The 18,730-nt window shown below is 36.4% G+C and overlaps 1 protein-coding gene across 1 annotated transcript in view; it reads left to right on the top strand.

Annotated features, from left to right (window-relative positions):
• Smarca5 (SWI/SNF related, matrix associated, actin dependent regulator of chromatin, subfamily a, member 5) overlaps positions 1–18,730 on the top strand; it is a 36,686-nt gene that overhangs the window by 8,212 nt on the left and 9,744 nt on the right. Inside the window, exons 6-15 of the mRNA XM_027404878.2 lie at positions 364–543; positions 2,156–2,311; positions 2,397–2,528; positions 4,172–4,240; positions 7,441–7,550; positions 10,555–10,781; positions 12,965–13,086; positions 13,631–13,783; positions 15,671–15,803; positions 17,761–17,909. Of these exons, the coding sequence (XP_027260679.1) occupies positions 364–543; positions 2,156–2,311; positions 2,397–2,528; positions 4,172–4,240; positions 7,441–7,550; positions 10,555–10,781; positions 12,965–13,086; positions 13,631–13,783; positions 15,671–15,803; positions 17,761–17,909 (1,431 nt within the window). The remainder of the gene's footprint in view (positions 1–363; positions 544–2,155; positions 2,312–2,396; positions 2,529–4,171; positions 4,241–7,440; positions 7,551–10,554; positions 10,782–12,964; positions 13,087–13,630; positions 13,784–15,670; positions 15,804–17,760; positions 17,910–18,730) is intronic.

Below are 18,730 nucleotides of genomic sequence, written 5' to 3'. Positions count from 1 at the left end.
TGTTCACTATTTATTAGTCACGTAGTGAATATTTTTACCCTTCTCAATTGTTTAAACAATTGGTTAGAGAAAGTATCAAGTCCAAAAGAGATCTTTACTTCTGCCTCTGGTAGGTTACTTTGGAAATAAGACATTTTCTGAGCATTGTAGAAGTGATATTTATACGTACCTTCCTTACAGACTTATGTGGCCTAACTCTGTAAATTTTCATACACATTAAGCTCCTGTCATGCTGTTCCAAATGTAGCATTTCTTTTAAATGTTCCTGTACATGTTAGGGAACTGCTAAGTATGGAAAATTAATTATTAATTTAATTGATGTGATTAATTGATATAATGATTAATTGTGATGAATTTTTTCAGGGTTTGGGAAAGACACTTCAAACAATTTCTCTCCTTGGGTATATGAAACACTATAGAAATATTCCTGGTCCTCATATGGTTTTGGTTCCCAAGTCTACATTGCACAACTGGATGAGTGAATTCAAGAGATGGGTACCAACACTTAGATCTGTTTGCTTGATAGGAGATAAAGAGCAAAGAGTAAGTTTCTATACCATTAAGATGAAATATCTGGAGAAGGGATGAAAAAGAAAGGGTCTTCACAAATTATTAGTGATTTATAACTGTGCTACTGTTTTTGTGGTTAAGAATTTTATGAGAAGGATTTATAGACTAGAAAGCTGTAAGAATTTATTAAATTTATTTTCAGTTTGTTTCTCCCCTTGGAAATGTTTTTATACAGTCAAGGATGGTTTATTTGGAAGTATTAGCATGTTTTTTAAAAAGGTTTTGAATGTGTTATCATCATTAGAAACTTGAGGGGCAAAATTTCTAATTTAGGGTACAGTGGTAATAGAATAGTAATTGTTAAATTTGAGTAGAATCAATTCTAGTAATTTGAGATGTTATGATACAAATATGAGTTAAAATTAATTCATTTCTTAGCCATATGGTTTTGGGCTAAAGTCATAGCAATAATGACACTACTAAGAATAAAGAACTTTGCTGGGTGGTAGTGGCGGTACATGCCTTTAATTCCAGCACTTGGGAGGCAGAGGCAGATGAATCTCTTGGGTTAGAGGTCAGCCTGGATTACAGATTGAGTTCCAGGACCGCCAGAGCTACGCAGGGTAACCCTGGAGAGTTGGGGGGGGGCGGGGAGAAAAGGAGGTTGGGGGAAAGGGAGAGGGGGAGAGAGGAGAGAGAAACATAGATTTGGAAGGTGGAGATAATAGATTGCATACATTGATTAAATTAAATGGTTTTGTGCTTAATTAGTGTAGATTAATTTTTTAAGGTTATGTTTATGAGTGCTTTGTCTGGATATATGTCTCTGCACCAGGTGCATGCTTCTGAAGCCAGAAAAGGGAGTCGCATCTCTGGAACTAGAGTTGCCGATGGTGTTGAGCCACCATGTGGGTGCTGGGATGTGAACCTGGGTCCTCTCTAAGAACAGCAAGTGCTCTTAATCACTAAGCCATCTCTTCAGCCATCTAGATTTCTTTCCCTCCTGAGTAGATATGTAGGTTATTTTTAAGTTGCTATGTTGCTTTTTCTTAGGGTGACTCAATTCTCTGGTTTTTACTTTTATGTCCTTATCTATAAAATAAGAACAATAACAGTGTGTTAATACATCTACAAATCAAAGCAATGAAACTGTTTACTAACAACTGTTAGTCTTCTTGTTACAAACTCTGTTTCCTAAGAATTTTGAGATATAGTTGAATTGTGGAAAGACATTTTTTGTTGTTGTTGTTTTTGGTTTTTGAGACAGGGATTCTCTGTGGCTTTGGAGGCTGTCCTGGAACTAGCTGTTGTAGACCAGGCTGGTCTCGAAACTCAGAGATCCGCCTGCCTCTGCCTCCCGAGTGCTGGGATTAAAGGCATGCGCCACCACCGCCCGTTGTGGAAAGACATTTTAAAGAATTAGACTTCTGAATTTTGTGATTCACTTCAGCTTTCTGAAACTAAGTTAAGACTGACATTAACATGATTAATGAGTAATTTAGTGGTAGGATACCTAGCTTTAAATGCTTATTTAATGATAGCTATTCCGTTTAATAGTCTCACTTCTTTTTCTGTATTACATTACTTGTTGGTTAGTTTAATGTATAATTGCATTGAGTGATATAATTTTTCTGTTGCTTTATAGGCTGCATTTGTCAGGGATGTTTTATTACCAGGAGAGTGGGATGTGTGTGTCACATCTTATGAAATGCTTATTAAAGAGAAGTCTGTATTCAAAAAATTTAACTGGAGATACTTAGTTATAGATGAAGCTCACAGAATAAAAAATGAAAAATCTAAGGTAATTTGATATTTCATATGAACATTTTTGTGTCTGAGGGTTTGGTACTTAACAATGTTCTAATAATGAGCTTTGAATTTTTCAGTTGTCAGAAATAGTGAGGGAATTCAAGACTACAAATCGACTGTTGCTAACTGGGACGCCTCTTCAGAACAACTTGCACGAGCTCTGGTCACTTCTAAATTTTTTATTACCAGATGTGTTTAATTCAGCTGATGTAAGCATCTCTTTATGGTTAATAATATTTTGTTTTTAATGCCTTATATTTTAATAATAGCATTATTTGAGATGGTCATTAATTTTTTTACACTTATGTAGTTAGCCTATTAACTAACCTAAGTTGATTATGTATTTTGAGAATTCACTTTTGAGCCTTGGCTTTAATCTCATTTCCCATCAGTTTCTACAACTGGAATGGCATATTTTTATTCGAGTTTGGCAATCAAGGCTGTTTAATTTTACCTCAGAATTTCTAGGTTAACTGCTTGTTTTAAAGCATTCTGGGTCTCTTTGTATATCTCAAATGTTCTGTTTTAGCATTCAGAGACAGCCTTCAGGGGTTTCTCTTCCTGTTGCTGTAATAAAATACTCTGACAAAAGCAACTTAAGGGAGAAAGAGTTTGTTCTGGCCTGCGGTTTAAGGATGCATGCTGTCCAGGGGAAGGTGCTGGCAGTAGCTGATTATACATCACTTGAATTCAGCAAGCAGAGACAGTGTGATTAAATGTATCCTAGTGCTCTGATCCTTTTCTCCATTCTGAACAGTCCAAGATCCGAAACCTGGAATGGTCACACAATTGAGATACCCCTACATTAGTGCTGGGAGGCTCATTTCTGGGCTAATTGTAGACTAATTCTAGGCTAATTGTGGAATCGTTGACAATGAACAGTAAACATTACATGGCTTTCATTGTAATGTAATAACCTAGTCTTTATCAATCAGTTATTTACATAATAAAATGATGGTATTAGTGGTTAACTGTTCATTGTACTAGGAAAAATAATCAATGTATCAATAGTCTGTGCTATTAGTAGTTACAGTTGCCAAACCAAAGTTCAGTTTTGAACTGTTGTTCCTATGTTTGGAATGGGTGGGGAGAGCTTTGTAGATATCCATGTTAGTACATTTATATAAGTAAGTTGTATAAAGGTATTCATTTTGGTTTAAAAATGTGGAAAAAGTATATTCAGATTTTAATTCTAAATGTTTTGATGTTTTAGAGATAATTTTCAAGATAATTTGTTTTTCTTGCTAGGCTAATTGTTTCTGTTAAAGCCCTCAGTTGTAACAGTTATAAGATGTTTGCTTAACATAGCAAATTTATAGTAGATACTTAAAATTCAGATCGTACCTAAATAGAAATGAGATTCTTTTAATCTAAGTTCCACTTAGATTAATAAGGTGGACATTTCTCCAGAAACCTTTGAGTTGTGTATTCTAATTATTTCTTTGAGTCTCTATTTGTGGAAAAAACACTTAGGGAATATTATGATTCAGCTACTTTTCCTGGAGCTAGTAGTAAACAGGATACTTGGAAAATAAGAGTTTGAAGTAAATTGGTTTGTTTGGTTTTTTTGTTTTGTTTTTTCCAGACAGGGTTTCTCTGTGGCTTGGAGTCTATTCTGGCACTTGCTCTATAGATCAGACTGGCCTCTAACTCAGAGATCTTCCGGCTTCTGCCTCCCGAGTGCTGGGATTAAAGGCGTGCGCCACCAACGCCCAGCTGAACTTAATTGTTTTTTGTGGCTTACAACTCATATACTATACTAATTCTAGAAACTATTTTTACATCTGGTGCTATAGAACATTTGTGGTTAATATATTTTTGACCTTAAGATGGTTTTTGTTTGTTGATATAGGACTTTGATTCCTGGTTTGATACAAATAATTGCCTTGGGGATCAAAAGCTAGTTGAGAGGCTTCATATGGTAAGTATGGTTAGACCATATTTTTAATGGGAAAATACTTAAATTAGTTATTTTACTGTTAACAGAGGTACAATACAGAATTATATTTGTTTTAATTTAAAATCTACTCTTTGAAATGACATTAGGAGATGATGTGTGATGGTTTTAGTGTTTGAACCTAGGGTGTACTTTGAGTGTAATGAAAAAGAAAGTAACCTCTTAGTCCACAGGTAAAAGTTGGTAGGTAGATGAGGATGTCCTTGGCTGTCAGGATCAAGCAAGACATTGTGACGTGCAGAAGTTTGGTTTGGATAATAGGGGATAGGAGGAGACGAGACAGTTGCACTTTGTACTTTATATAGTCCATTTAACAACATCCCTAACACTTTCTCCTCGGTACCATTTGTGACAACAACAAACATGCCTATAAACATAGTAAAAGTTCCCTGGGAGATAAACTCATGCCTGCTCACCTCTCCTTACATCCCAGTCTTTTCAGAATACTCCAGCTTTAATTTTACTCTCCACTTGTTCTTTGTTTTTACTATATCTAGAATCTCTGATTTCTCCCCCCCCCCACCCCCCCCCAGACAGGGTTTCCCTGTGTAGCTTTGGAGCCTATCCTGGCATTTGCTCTGGAGACCAGGCTGGTCTTGAACTCACAGAGATCCACCTGCCTCTGCCTCCCAAGTGCTGGGATTAAAGGCATGCGCCACCAACGCCCGGCTCTGATTTCTTCCTAGGTAGTCTAAGACTTATTTATGTCTACCACCTTCTTTATTGACCATCTAGACTGAGGCTGGCCTAGTGACTTGTGTATGCATTCCATCTTGAGTCATTTGAGTATTCTGACACTGTAAGACTTTATACAGGGCACTGGAGTGTTCATGGGCAGGGAACATGTTTATGGACTTTGCACAGTGCCTGGCTTCAGTGGATATTTTTCTTCTTCCTATCTTCTCTTTCTGATGAGGAATATTCTTCTGTGTATATGTTTGTGTTATTGGTTGATGAGTAAAACACTTATTGGCCAGGTAGGATGATAGGTAGGACTAGAAGACAAGGAGGATTCTCAGAAGTGTAGGCAGAGAGGAGTTGTCGTGTGATCCCAGGAAGTGACATAGCTGGGCAGAATCAGACTACAAGCAGAGACAAATAGGAAATTGCTCTCTTCATTGCTGAGACACTGAACAGTCAAGATGTAGGTTGCCAGAGGAGTAAGAGATCCCTGGACCTTTCTCCGGTAAGATAAGACCATGTGCAAATACATGGATTATTAGAAAATGGGTGAATAATTAAGACTGAGCTAACAAATAAGAAACCTTAGCCAGTGGCCAACAGCTTTATAATTAATATAAGTCATGTGGGACCCAGGCCACTGGTGGGACAGAGTACACGTAACCTCTTTCTCCTGTCCTCATCCCTTTTTCTGCCTTTTCCCTATTCTTTTGAGGCATGATCTTGCATGCAGCCATGGCTGGCTTTAAACTAGGTAATCCTGCCACAGCCTCCTGCCACAGCTGGAGTATTCTGAATTACAGTATGAACCTTTCCACTAGGTTGACCTTTATTTCCTGTATACATTAATATTTTTAAATTCTTCTGCATTGAAATTTTTTGTTATATATCTGAGAGGTTATAATGTCCTAGGAACTTTTTTAGTTCAGATAGCAGTCAAGTTTTTAAATCTGTTTAGATTTTTCTTTTTATTTAAAGTATTGAGAGTGTTGAAAGATTAGAGTGTTGATAAAATCTAAGTGAAAAATGAGGCAGAGGAATTGGATTCTTTTCTGTTTTCTTTTCCCATACCCTTCATTTCATGGTTTCCCTTTAAGTTACCCTGTACATGTAGGTAAAGCAAACTAAAGCACCTAGGCAATGGAGTCAAGCAGTTTTAGTATCTTTGTTAATTTTTCTTAGAATAATGTGAATTTCTTTATCAATTTAAGAAGAGAAATGGTTTCTTTACTTTGTCCTGACCTTGCATTCTGAAATCCCCACTATAGTGTCTATGACTCTGTGATGGGAGGGGCATATTTAGAAGTCAGCCTGGAAGGCTGTTGACATGGCTCAGCATTACAGAAAGTGCTTGTTTTGGAGATCTTGTGAGGCACACACCAAGGTGGAAGGAGAAACCTGATTTGACATGGTTGTCTTTTGACTTCCACATGTCTGCTATAGCATGTACATCATACACAGATACATGTGCACAAAATAAATAATTTTTTTAAAGCTCAGCCTGCATGTTCTTAGGAATGATTTGTCAGCTATATGCTGCTACTAATCCAGTCCTTTACTCTCTACAAACTTCTGCCTTTTAATAATTTTAGAGTTCGTGGGTGTTGTGATTTCTTTTCAGATTTTTCCTGGGTTTATTCAGCTGCATTTAGCTGGACAGTTTTAGAAGACAGCCAAGTCTTGTCTTGGCAACAGCTGGTGCTTGATTAGGTCTACACTGACATTATTGTCTGCTGTAGCCTGGTTGGAGTTGCTGATGGTTTTCCTCACCAGGATTCTTATCAGCTAGTAAAACTAGTACAAAGAAGGTATAAAATAATTTTAGTTTTATTGTTATATTAAAACTTATATTTTATAAACAGGAAAGAACTACTACTTTGTGAAACCTAGATGCCAATCATAAACGTTGAATGAAAAAAGTTACAAGTGGTAACATTAAAAGATAATTTGTTGCTTAAAATTAAAAATAAGAGGTGAAACTGATCTGTATTGTTTACAAAGTCAAGAATATTACTTACTGTTAGGAAAGGACTGGGAGAGACTCAACGATTTATTAACTTGCTAGAGACTGAAATGAACTGAGTATTTTATACTTGCCACATGGACTGGTTCTATAATGGGTAATTATTTAAAAGCTAGCCATGCAGCTCTTAATGTTGGACAGTGTGTGTGCAAGTAACTAATTTTTAAACTAAAATGAATTATCAATGTTGAAATCAGTTTTAAAACTTACCATTATTTCCTAGTATTTAATGAGAATATAGCAAGCATTATATAAATACTTACATACAGGGTAAATAATGAAATTGTATTGTTATCCTTCAAGAATAAAATCGTAATAAATTATGTATTTGGGACAGGGAAATCTTAAAAATTACTTGGTATTCAGACAAACTGCCATATATTTGACACATAATTTTAAGATTTTGAAGTAATACCAATATTGCAGATAAGGTTATCTTTTTCTTTTTGTCCTTTCTAAGGTTTTGCGTCCATTCCTCCTACGTCGAATTAAAGCTGATGTTGAAAAGAGTTTGCCTCCAAAGAAAGAAGTAAAAATCTATGTGGGTCTTAGCAAAATGCAAAGGGAATGGTATGTATTCTGAGATACTTGAGAATACTTTGTTTTTCTTGCATTTTCATTTTACAGTCTGTGTCTTTGTGGGATTTCTATTTATTGGATTAAGCTTAACCTGCTAATGCAATGCCCATTAAAAGGTGGCAAGAGATAGGTCAGCCCACCAGCCTGGCTTGCAGTGTGGCTTTTGTTGCTCAGGGTATTCTGATGGTAGGCATTCTTTCTCTATTTTATTTCAGATACGTGATTCAAAACTAGGAGTTTAATTTAGTTATCCTAACATTGAGCAGTGTGTTTTTATTAATTTCACCCAAAGTTTACTTAAAAATTGAGTCATGGGACTGGAGAGATTGTTCAGTGGTTAAGAGTACTGGCTGCTCTCCAGAGGACCCAGGTTCATTTCCCAGCCACCTACATGACACTTCACAGCTGTCTATAACTCCAGTTCCAGGGGACCCTACATCCTCATCAAGACACACATGAAGGCAAAATACCAATGTATGTAAAATAAATAAAGAAGAAACTGAGTCATAATTTCTGTACTTAAAAAAGTACAACATTTTTCTGTCCAGTCATGAGAGCTAATGAACAGAACTAAGCAAGATCCATGATACAAACAAAACAAAATGGCTCAGGAAGTAGTTTAGTGTTTCTCTAACACGCACAAAATCCTGGGTTTGATCCTGATCACCACATAAACTAGGTGTGATTGTGTACACCTGTAATCACAGCACTGGAAAGGCAGGAGTATAAAATCATCTGGGGCTATGTTTGAGAGTAGTCTGAGATACCCTTTCATATATGTGCACACAAAAGTATACACTTATGGATATGTAAAACTTTATTTTCGTTTGTTGTATGACGGTTTTGTCTTGAATGTATATCTGTTCTCCATGTAAGTGCCTACTCCCTGTGGAGGTAGGAAGAGGGCATCAGATCCTCTGGAACAGGAGTTATAGGCAGTTGTGAGCTACTGTGGGTAATGGGAATTGAATGTGGATACTCTCTGCAAGAGCAGCCAGTAGTCTTAACTTCTGAGCTACCTCTCTAGTCCCCTGTATATATAAAACTTAATGTTTTTAGTCTATAAAGCTACTTTTATTTTAGTCTAAATACCTTTTTTTCCTAAAATTTTAAGCAGTATAAAATGCCTTTGTGAAATGATAGTAATGATACCTGGTAGTTAGTTCCCGTATTCTCATAGGAAGAAATTTAAAAGTTGAAAATGTATTAGTTCTTAAGGATTTTTTGTATGTAATTATTTGTGTGTAGGTACATATATGTGTACTATTTCATGTTAACGGTTTGTATGTAGAGGTCAGAGACTTGGGCAGTTTGGTTCTTTACAATGTGGGTTCTGTGGGTCTGCTCAGGTTGCCAGGCTTTGTTGGCAAGTGTCTTTACCTACTGAAAGATTTTACTGTCCCCACTTTTTAGAAATAAATTTTATTTTTAAAAGCTTTACAGACAGGTATAATCTAAAAAGCTAGAAACTTCTGACTTATTTTGTTAGATACATTTATCATGATTTCATGTGTATATAATGTACTTTGAACATATTTATACCCCATTATCTTCTCACCCTAGTTATTCTCCCACTGATCCCCTTCTTTCCAACATGAATTTTCCCTATTGGTAGAAAGCATACCATGGACTCATTGTAAGATGACTATAGGAAAAGATCATGTAACTTTAGAATATGTAATACAAGCATAGTGCTCCAGGGATGGATGTAAGAGGCCACCTATTATTTTACTGGTCTTACCATGTTTATAGATTGCGAGGAGCTAGAGTTGCAGAAGGATGAAATGGATATTACAGATGTAGGCAAGTTATCTGAAAGAGCTCCACTGTAGAAGATGAGCTTATTTTCCATGTCCTCAGGACTTTAGAAAAGCTATTACAAGGTAGCAGAGATACTCGGTTTGCCCTGCATGTGTATGAGTTGGTGTCAGAGGTGCACAGATGCTAGTAAATTAAACGTGTGAACTTCCTATTAGAATTGTAATGAAGTCTGCTCTCAGTTACTTTGTTCAGAACATTTGGTTTGACTAAGACTTTAATCTTTAAACATGATTAGTTACTGCTGCTAAGACAATTTCTAAATTCTTAGTAATCATTAATGGCTTTTTTATGGTTTGACTTTAAACTATAGCTGTAGTTCACAAACATCCCTTCCTCTTATGTATTTATATAAACACATGTTTAAATCACATCACATTCATTTTAATGTCATCATCATGCCTTAGCCTCAGGATTCCTCCTCTTTTCTTAGATCTTAATTTTCTTACTCAAATGTTGCACTAGCTATCCAGTATGTGACACAGTCAAGTATCATTTGACAGTGGGATATGTTCTGAGAAAAGCATTGTTAGGCATTTTTCTCCCACTGTACAAATGCCTTAGAATATTCTTACTGCGACATCTGTTAAATTAGTTAAGTGAATAATTTCGTAGGACAGCTGTTGTATGTGCAGTCTGTTTACTGAAGTATTTTGTGATTCATGACTGTAATTGAGTAAAATGAGTAATTTTTTGTTTAAAAAATACTGTATACTAAAATTATGTTTATAACAATGTTTTCTTTTTAAATCTCAATTACATGAAAAGGTTGTATCACACTACTTTATTTTTAATTCTATTTAAGCGGACTATTTTGAACATTTAAAATGTCTTTAAGGTTCAAGGGCATAAATGTGAACATATACTATCGGCAATAAAAACAAAAAAGTTACAGATGGTAAGTAACCATACCTTAGGAATTGATGGTGTACACCAGCTACATAGTATATAGATAGCATAATGATCCATCCTTTAATGATGGGATATAGTCTGACAAATACATTGGCCTTTGTTTCGTTATACAAATATGTGAAATTTTAAATGTGTGTATTCCTAGATCATCGGAAGCAAATTTCAGACAATGACTTTTCAAATTATTCTTAAGTATTTTGTGATTGGGTGGTAAGGGGATTAAGTGTGCAATGTGTCAGCATTAAACAATTTTTCTTTTTAATAGGTATACTCGGATATTAATGAAGGATATAGACATATTAAACTCAGCAGGGAAGATGGACAAAATGAGGTTATTGAACATTTTGATGCAGTTGAGGAAATGCTGCAATCATCCATACCTTTTTGATGGAGCTGAACCTGGTCCACCTTACACAACAGATATGCATCTAGTTACCAATAGTGGCAAAATGGTGGTATTAGACAAGCTGCTCCCTAAATTAAAAGAACAAGGTATCTATGTTACTGGCATTAAATTGAAAAGTAACGAAAACTTTAAAACCTCTAATATTAAGAGGACAAAAGAACAACACTTTGAAATGTCGGTTCTGACAGTTTTTAAAGTTGAAGTGGTGGATGCCAAATCCCCTTCTAATTTGGGTCCTTTACTCTCATAAAAGTTGATAAATATTCAGAGGAACTACCGTTCAATTTAATCTTTTTATCATAAGATAACAGCAGTGCCTTTTCTGCATACATATTTCCCAGATCCTTTGTTTAGAAAGTGATGTTTGGGCTTATGGTATCTCGAGTCTTGATGCCTGTACCTGTCTTTTCTCTCATGCCAAATGTTGGGATGCTATAACGCAGGTCAGTTGATTCCAGCATGAAATTTTAAGGCCTATGTGGCAGCAGGAAAGTCTAGCCTCTCTGATGGGCTGAACCCCAAACAGCCGAACAAAGATGTATTTATTGAAAGTTACACCTTGTACCAAGGTCCCTAATCTAATTTACATGTGTTACTAAAGGAGAGTATCACATGCCCCCATGACTCTAGTCCTTTATTATTGTATCATTTGCAATAACAATAATACAAGAGCCTCAGGTGTGCCTGAGGTGTCTTGTGACCAAAGTCATGGGATGGCTGCAATGCCCTTTCAGCAAAAAACGGTTCTGCAGATCACAGGAAACAATTTACTGTTTTTCACAAGGATTCTTCAAGGTCAAAGTACTTCTAAAAAATGATTGTTCATTCTAATATCTACCCCAGATACAATGGCTGCAAAATTCCCACATTTTTATTGTATTTTTTATGGAGTTTAATATATTTACTTGAATATCATTTACATGGACTGGAAGCATTTCTTTTTTTTTTTTTTTCAGTTTTTTTTTCTTTTTATTATTATTGTTATTCTTAATCAAGTTAGGGAACAGGCTTGTTTCACATGTAATCCCCCTCTCCCTCTCCCCTCACCCCCCTTCCTTCTCCCCCAACTGGAAGCATTTCTATTTACAATATTCTGATTTTTTTATATATGAGAATCTATATCTGAATAATATATAGTGTATAATATATAAAATGTGTATGTAATATATAATGTATAGTCCTTCTAGATGAATTGAAGCATCTCATTATAACATCTTGTATAGCATCATAGCTTTTAAAGATAAATATCAGTCCTAAATGAAATAGAATTCTGTAATATCAAGAGTACAGTGAGCTTTCACATTTCTCCAGTTGTATTTACAGGTATGATATGTGAAGGAGAGATGGTTGTACAAATAGATGCACCTTGATAATGATGTCCACAACATCACTGTGGTTGTTAGTGAATTGGCTTACTTTTATTTTACCTTTTTGTAATTTTTTTTATGAAAACAGTGGAGTAATTAAAGACTGATTTGGTAGGTAGGAGTGGTAGGAACCTACGCGCCATTAAATGTTGGTGAGAGTTACATTGAACTCTAAGAAAATAAGCCAGAACATCCTTATGCATTTGGTCCAAGAATGTGTGCACAGGTTGTCAGCCTCAGTTTTGAGTTAGGCTTGTACGATAATCAGTTATTCTCAAAACAACTACTTTGTCATACGTTCTCCTTAAGATGTTCCATAGCTGGCTTGTGAGAAAACCAGTAGACTCATTTGAGTCATGACATTTGGGGATGTTGGGGAGTTTAAGGGAACTTTTTTTTTTTTTTTTAAAGATTGATTTATTATGTATACAATGTTTTGTCTGCATGTATGCCTGCACACCAGAAGAGGCACCAGATCTCATTATAGATGGTTGTGAGCCACCATGTGGTTGCTGGGAATTGAACTCAGGACCTCTGGAAGAGCAGTCAGTGCTCTTAACCTCTGAGCCATCTCTCCAGCCCCAAGGGATCATGTTTTAAGAAAGGTTGTGGAGTGGTAGAAGACTCCTTTTAAATATATATGAGGTAATAGACTAATGATTCAGTCTCCTACACCAGACAGTTTACCTTAGTGTGCTGTACATGTCACTCTTTTTGTGACTTCATGGGAGATAGGTGGAGATACTGACCTAGGTATTTACTGATGCCATTTTTATCCTTTTAACCAAATAGTAATTTGGAATTGATTGGTAATTTGTTAGTCCTACTTCCATTAGCCTTAAATTTTTAAATGAAAATTTCTGTTAGAAAGCTCTTGGCAATGGGTTATTTATGTTCATCAGGTTCAAGAGTACTAATCTTCAGTCAGATGACCAGGGTGTTAGACATTTTGGAAGATTATTGCATGTGGAGAAATTATGAGTACTGCAGATTGGATGGGCAGACACCCCATGATGAGAGACAAGTAAGTAACGAAGGCTGGGGAGATAAAAATCAGAACAATTTTACTTTATTTTTTTATGTTCTGTTAGCATGTACCAAGGTAATATATGTTTGCATTGTATTGTTAGAATATTTGAGTTTTTTTAAGAATACACTTTTCTTTTTAAATTAAATTTATTTTGTGTGTAAGTATTTTGCCTGCATGTCTGTCTGCACCTTGTGTATGCCTGGTGCCCAAGGAAGCCAGAAGTGGGTGTTGGAGCCCTGGGATTGGAGTTACAGATGGTTGTGTGCTGGGGATCAAATCAGGGTCCTCTGGAAGAGCAGCCAGTGCCCTTAACCACTGGGCCATCACTTCAGTCAGGAACTTAAATGCCAGGCTAGTTTGGGATTCACTGTGTAGACAAGTATGATCTTGAGTTTCTGATCTTTGTGTCTCTTCATGAGTGCTGGGTTTTGGAATGTGCTGCCATGCCCTAGATAAAGTAATTTTCTAAGCCAGTCATGATGGCGTGTACCTGTAGTCCCAGCTGCTTTTTTTAACGCTTGTTATTTTATTCCCATAGGACTCCATCAATGCATACAATGAACCAAATAGCACAAAGTTTGTTTTTATGCTAAGCACACGTGCTGGTGGTCTGGGCATCAATCTTGCTACTGCTGATGTAGTAATTTTATATGATTCAGATTGGAATCCCCAAGTAGATCTTCAGGCTATGGTAAGAGATAACAAGTAAATGCTTTGTGTGCTTGGTAGATGTTTTAGGTAGGGTCTGCTTATTCTATAAGCATCTCTGATTTAACCTAGTAGAATTTTATTTTTAAAATTTATTTAGGAAGTATGTCGACAAATCTCTGCCTGGTGTATATGTGGAGGTCAGGACAACCAGGGGAGTCTGTTTTCTTTCTACCATCTGGTTTCCAGCGATTGAACTCAGGTCATCAGGCTTGGGCAGAAAGTTCTTTTACCTGCTTAACTGTGTCCTTAGCCACAACTCTTTATTTTCTTTTTTTTTTTTTCCCATTCCCCCTACCCACTTCTCTACTCTTAGACTCATGTTAATACATCCTCTCCTTCTCAACTTCATGTCTTGTGGGTTTTTTTTTTTTTCCTTTTCTTTTTTAAATAACCCAGTGAAACCAATTAGTGCTATTAGAATAGACTCTTTGGAGTTTCCACTGAACGTGTCTCCCAGCTCCTCATTAATATAAATGAAAAGTTGTAATATTCTGATTGCACACCTGTAGTGCACCCTGTATATGGGGCCATCTACTGGAGCAAGGGCAACTTACCAGTAGCTACACCCAAAGAAAAAGATTGCTACTCAGGGAATGGAGAGTTACTTGCCGGTAGTTCCTTGGGGGCCTCAACAGCTAGAACTTTGATGAGCTTGATTCTGTGCAGGTAGCCACAACTGCTGTAGGTCGATACCTGTAATGGATGTGTTCTGTACAAGAGATAATCATTTCACGGTGTTCCTACCCATTCTGTGGCTCTTAGGTTCCTTCTCCCACCTCTTTGATGTTCTTTGAGAGCACTTGGCTAGGGTGGGAAGTTGATAAAGATGTCCCATTTAGAGCTGAGTGCTCACTGTCACTAGAATTTTATGTCTTTGGGCTAATGGGTCAGCCAATATATTTTGAATACTCTGGTGAATGAAAGGATCAGTAAATAAGTATAGTTGTGCTTTGGGAGAAATGGGAAATTAGTTTGAGCAGCTAGCTCATCTGCCAGTTGGGACACCTAAAATTTGTGCTCATATTTGGAGTATCTGACCAAATGAGAAAATTGAGTCTTAAGACTGAGAAAATTCATGATCCACAGACTAATGTGCAATATATAGACTCTGACTACTGACTTGACTTGGAATGTTGGTATTTGTGAGTGCAGCTTGAGATCTGCATTGGTCACTTTTGTCTTGTACTGTTTGTAAGGGTGGTTAAGGTAAATTGATAAGAAATGAAGTGTTTTGCTGGATATAATGTGGTTAGTAAATTGATCAGAAGTTAAATTAGCATGTAAATATATTTGAATGTATTTAGCTAATTATGTAATGTTTAAATATTTTATATCATTTGTGAAGGACATTTTTGTTTTCCTAATAAGTGAAAATTAAGATTTCATTCAGGCCAATGGTGGCCTGAGCCTTTAATCCCAGTACCTGAGAGGCAGAGGCAGGTGGATCTCTGAGCTCAAGGCCAGCCTGATCTACAGAGTGAGTTCCAGGACATCCAAAACAAACAAAAATAGACTTCATTAACTTAATGAAAGGAAAGATTTTGAAATTAAATTCAAGTAAAAGAAATCATGAAACTGAAATACTAATTACAATTTTGCCTATAAGCTAGTGTCATATTTGTGTTACTCATGTGGTTAGCCTTGTTGACTATTAAACAACTATGATTTCTTTTAGTCTTAGGAAGCTTTCCATGTATTTAATTTGATTAAATCTGAGATATATTTATGTAGCATGAGATATTTAAATAGTATTTTATAGGTCTTTTACTTTATACTTAATAAGTATCTTAATTTTGGTTCTCATTGTACATGTTTCTGTATTTCACTTTTTAACTGTATTCAAAATGACATAATTCAATTCTCCTAGGACCGAGCTCATAGAATTGGACAAACAAAGACTGTCCGAGTGTTTCGATTTATAACTGATAACACTGTAGAAGAAAGAATAGTAGAACGTGCCGAGATGAAACTCAGATTGGATTCAATAGTTATTCAACAAGGTGAGGCCTGGAACTTTCAGATAATTCCCTAAGTTGGATTGGCAGCAATATATTTCCATCTGAAGCTTTTTGAGAGGAGTTTTTAAGCACCTAGAGTCCAGCTAACAGCCAAGAAAGATGGCTACTATTCCAGATATTTAAACTTTTATTTTGTTATTAAGGAAGTAGTTTTAAGCTTGGGTAAGTTGATTTTAGTATTTATTAGCTAGCAGTGTCCTTCTGCCTGAGCCTCACATTTCACTTAAGTGGAAATAAAAGTAATGTTTAAAAATTTTTAAGAATTAAATGGGGTACTATATAGACTATATGACCTTCAGCAGAGCATATATTAAATTGAGCTATAGTGATGATTTATAAGCACTGGGGGATACTGAAGAAATGAGAGACACAAATTTTTTTTTTTTTTTTTTTACTTACCTGGAACTATGTTAGTCACTGTTGTTGCTACCGAGACTAAAGCAACGAGTGGACTAAGTGTGCTTATTTTCAAGGAACTTTAATGTTTACTAGGAGAGAGATTCTTGACTAGACACAGGACTAGAGGGGATAGGACTTTATTTGGCTTAATTGAAGTAAACTCTCAAGTTCTCATATTAGATCAGCCTTTAGGAATACATCCTTTGCCTGTATTGTGAAAACACAAATGATGATTGACTTAATTCCTGCTGGTTCAATTTAATAATTAAATTAATTAGTTGGTTAATATTGAAATCTTTTCTGTGATCAAACTAAATTTTCAGAAGCTTTGGGTTCATCATATCTAGACATTTTATTTTATGATTTTGTGGGGGGGGATGGGGGGAGACAGGGTCTTACTGTGTAGCCCTGGCTAGCCTAGAATTTGCTAAATAGACTAGGCTGGCCTTGAACTCAAAGCAGTTTTCCTAGCTCTGCTTTCCCAGTATTGGGACTAAAGGCACCTGTTCTTACATAAAATTGAAACACATTGAAGGCTTTCCTATTTCAGTTTTCTAAGAAAAAGCTGACTGGGAAAGATGAACAGTAGTATCTTTCTGATATGTTTCTTAAGTTTATAATGTTTACAAATGTTAAAATTTGTGAGATTCTCTCTTTGATTTTCTGTTTTTGAGACAGGGTCTCCCTGTATAGCTCTGGCTGTCCTGGAATTTACTATGTAAACCAGACTGGGCTTAAATGAGAGATACGCCTGTTTCTGCCTCCCAAGTTCTGAGATTTAAATGCATGCACCACTGTGCTCACCAACTTGATTTTCAAATATATCTCAAATACTATATTGTCCCGACCTGCAGGACATCAACCTGGGGCAAGAGAATCAGGGATAGGGAATGGGGTAGGGAACGAGTCACAGAAAGAATGACCACAAGACAGGGTTCTGATCAAGCGGCAAACTTTGCTTTTCTCAGGCTAGCTTGTATAGTCAGGATATGGGGAGGGGCAGAATGGGTTGTTTGTGGACCAGGTGTTAGTATAGGCAGGATAGTAGGAAGCCACAAACAGGATGTTTGGCACGGTAAAGAGGTCCAGGAAGGGTTGCCTAGGTGACTGAGCCTGTGGGTGGAGGACTGGGTCAAGTTGTTTCTTTTCTTGAGCTGAGTGAGGTTCTAAGGAGCTGCTATGTAAAGGTTAACTATGTGACCTGCCAAGCATGGCCTAGGATCTCATGTCCAGCCCTGAGATTTGGCTCCGAACACTATATTCTTCAAAAAACATTTTATTGAGCCAATATATAGTAGGTATCATATAATATGTAAGCTTTAGAAATATTTTAAGACCCAGCTGAAAAATGTAGCATTAAATTTAATGTATTAGTGAATTTGATCACCTGTAAATTAGCAGTAAACAGAAATGGGGTAAAGCTATAGGGTTATTGCCTCTAACAAGTAAAACTTTAAGTTTATAGTAAAAAGCTTAATATCATACAACATAATTTTTAATTTATACTTAAAATTAATATCATACATACAATGTTTTCCAGGGAGGCTTGTAGATCAGAACCTGAACAAAATTGGGAAAGATGAAATGCTTCAAATGATTCGACATGGGGCCACACATGTGTTTGCGTCAAAAGAAAGTGAAATCACTGATGAGGATATTGATGGTATTTTGGAAAGAGGTGCAAAGAAGGTAAGATGCATAGTAAATGATAATATTTTGTAACATAAACTGACGACATGCCTGCTCTGCTGTATGGTTAAGGGGATTTTTTTTTTTTTTTTTTTTTTTTTTTTTTTTTTGGTAGATACAAGAGAACAGCCAGAGGCATCTGGAGGAGTCCAGAGCAGAGAAAGAAGTAGACTTGAACATGGCCAGGGCTAGGAAAGTAGCAGAGGGTAGAGAGAGCATAGTGAAAACAGCAGGAACTGAAGCTGGGAAGCTGGGAGAGTCCTGAAAATAGCTAGGCTGTTAGAAGGATGAATAGCAGGTAGGAGGGAAGCCCAGGGTCTGGAGGGAGTTTACATAGGGGAGGAAGTGAGAAAGGCTAGGATGCTAGCCTTTGGCATGGACTTTGAAATGTGTAACACACACTTGTGATAGACACTGAGGGATCCTGGAGGCCAACATGGGATTTGATATGCTTATTAGGTGCCACAGGTAGGGAGGCTGCCAGAGATAAGGGAAATGACTCCCTTCCACAGCTGGAACTGGCTTGGCAAGTTCTTGAGGAATGCTGGCTTTTAATCTAGTTGCCAGAAATCTTCCTGTATTCCAGGTTGATCTCATTTTTGGATATTTGGTCCTCTTTGAGAGTTTGAGAAATTCAAGTTTGGCAGTTTAGACAAAAACTACTCGAGAAAATACTTCCTCTTTGAAATATTATCTTTTTTTCTATAGAAAGCTTTTGTATACTGTAAAGTCTAATAAAGTCTAATTTTTTTTTTTTCTTTTGAGTATTTTATGTGTATGGGTGTATGTGCATCATGTGTGTGCTTGTTGCCCAAGAGGCC

The sequence above is a fragment of the Cricetulus griseus genome, chromosome 3 (genome assembly GCF_003668045.3).
Source record: "Cricetulus griseus strain 17A/GY chromosome 3, alternate assembly CriGri-PICRH-1.0, whole genome shotgun sequence".
Classification (NCBI taxonomy): Eukaryota; Metazoa; Chordata; class Mammalia; order Rodentia; family Cricetidae; genus Cricetulus; species Cricetulus griseus.
Note: the sequence above shows the minus strand (reverse complement) of the source record. Positions and strands in the feature narration are given on the sequence as shown.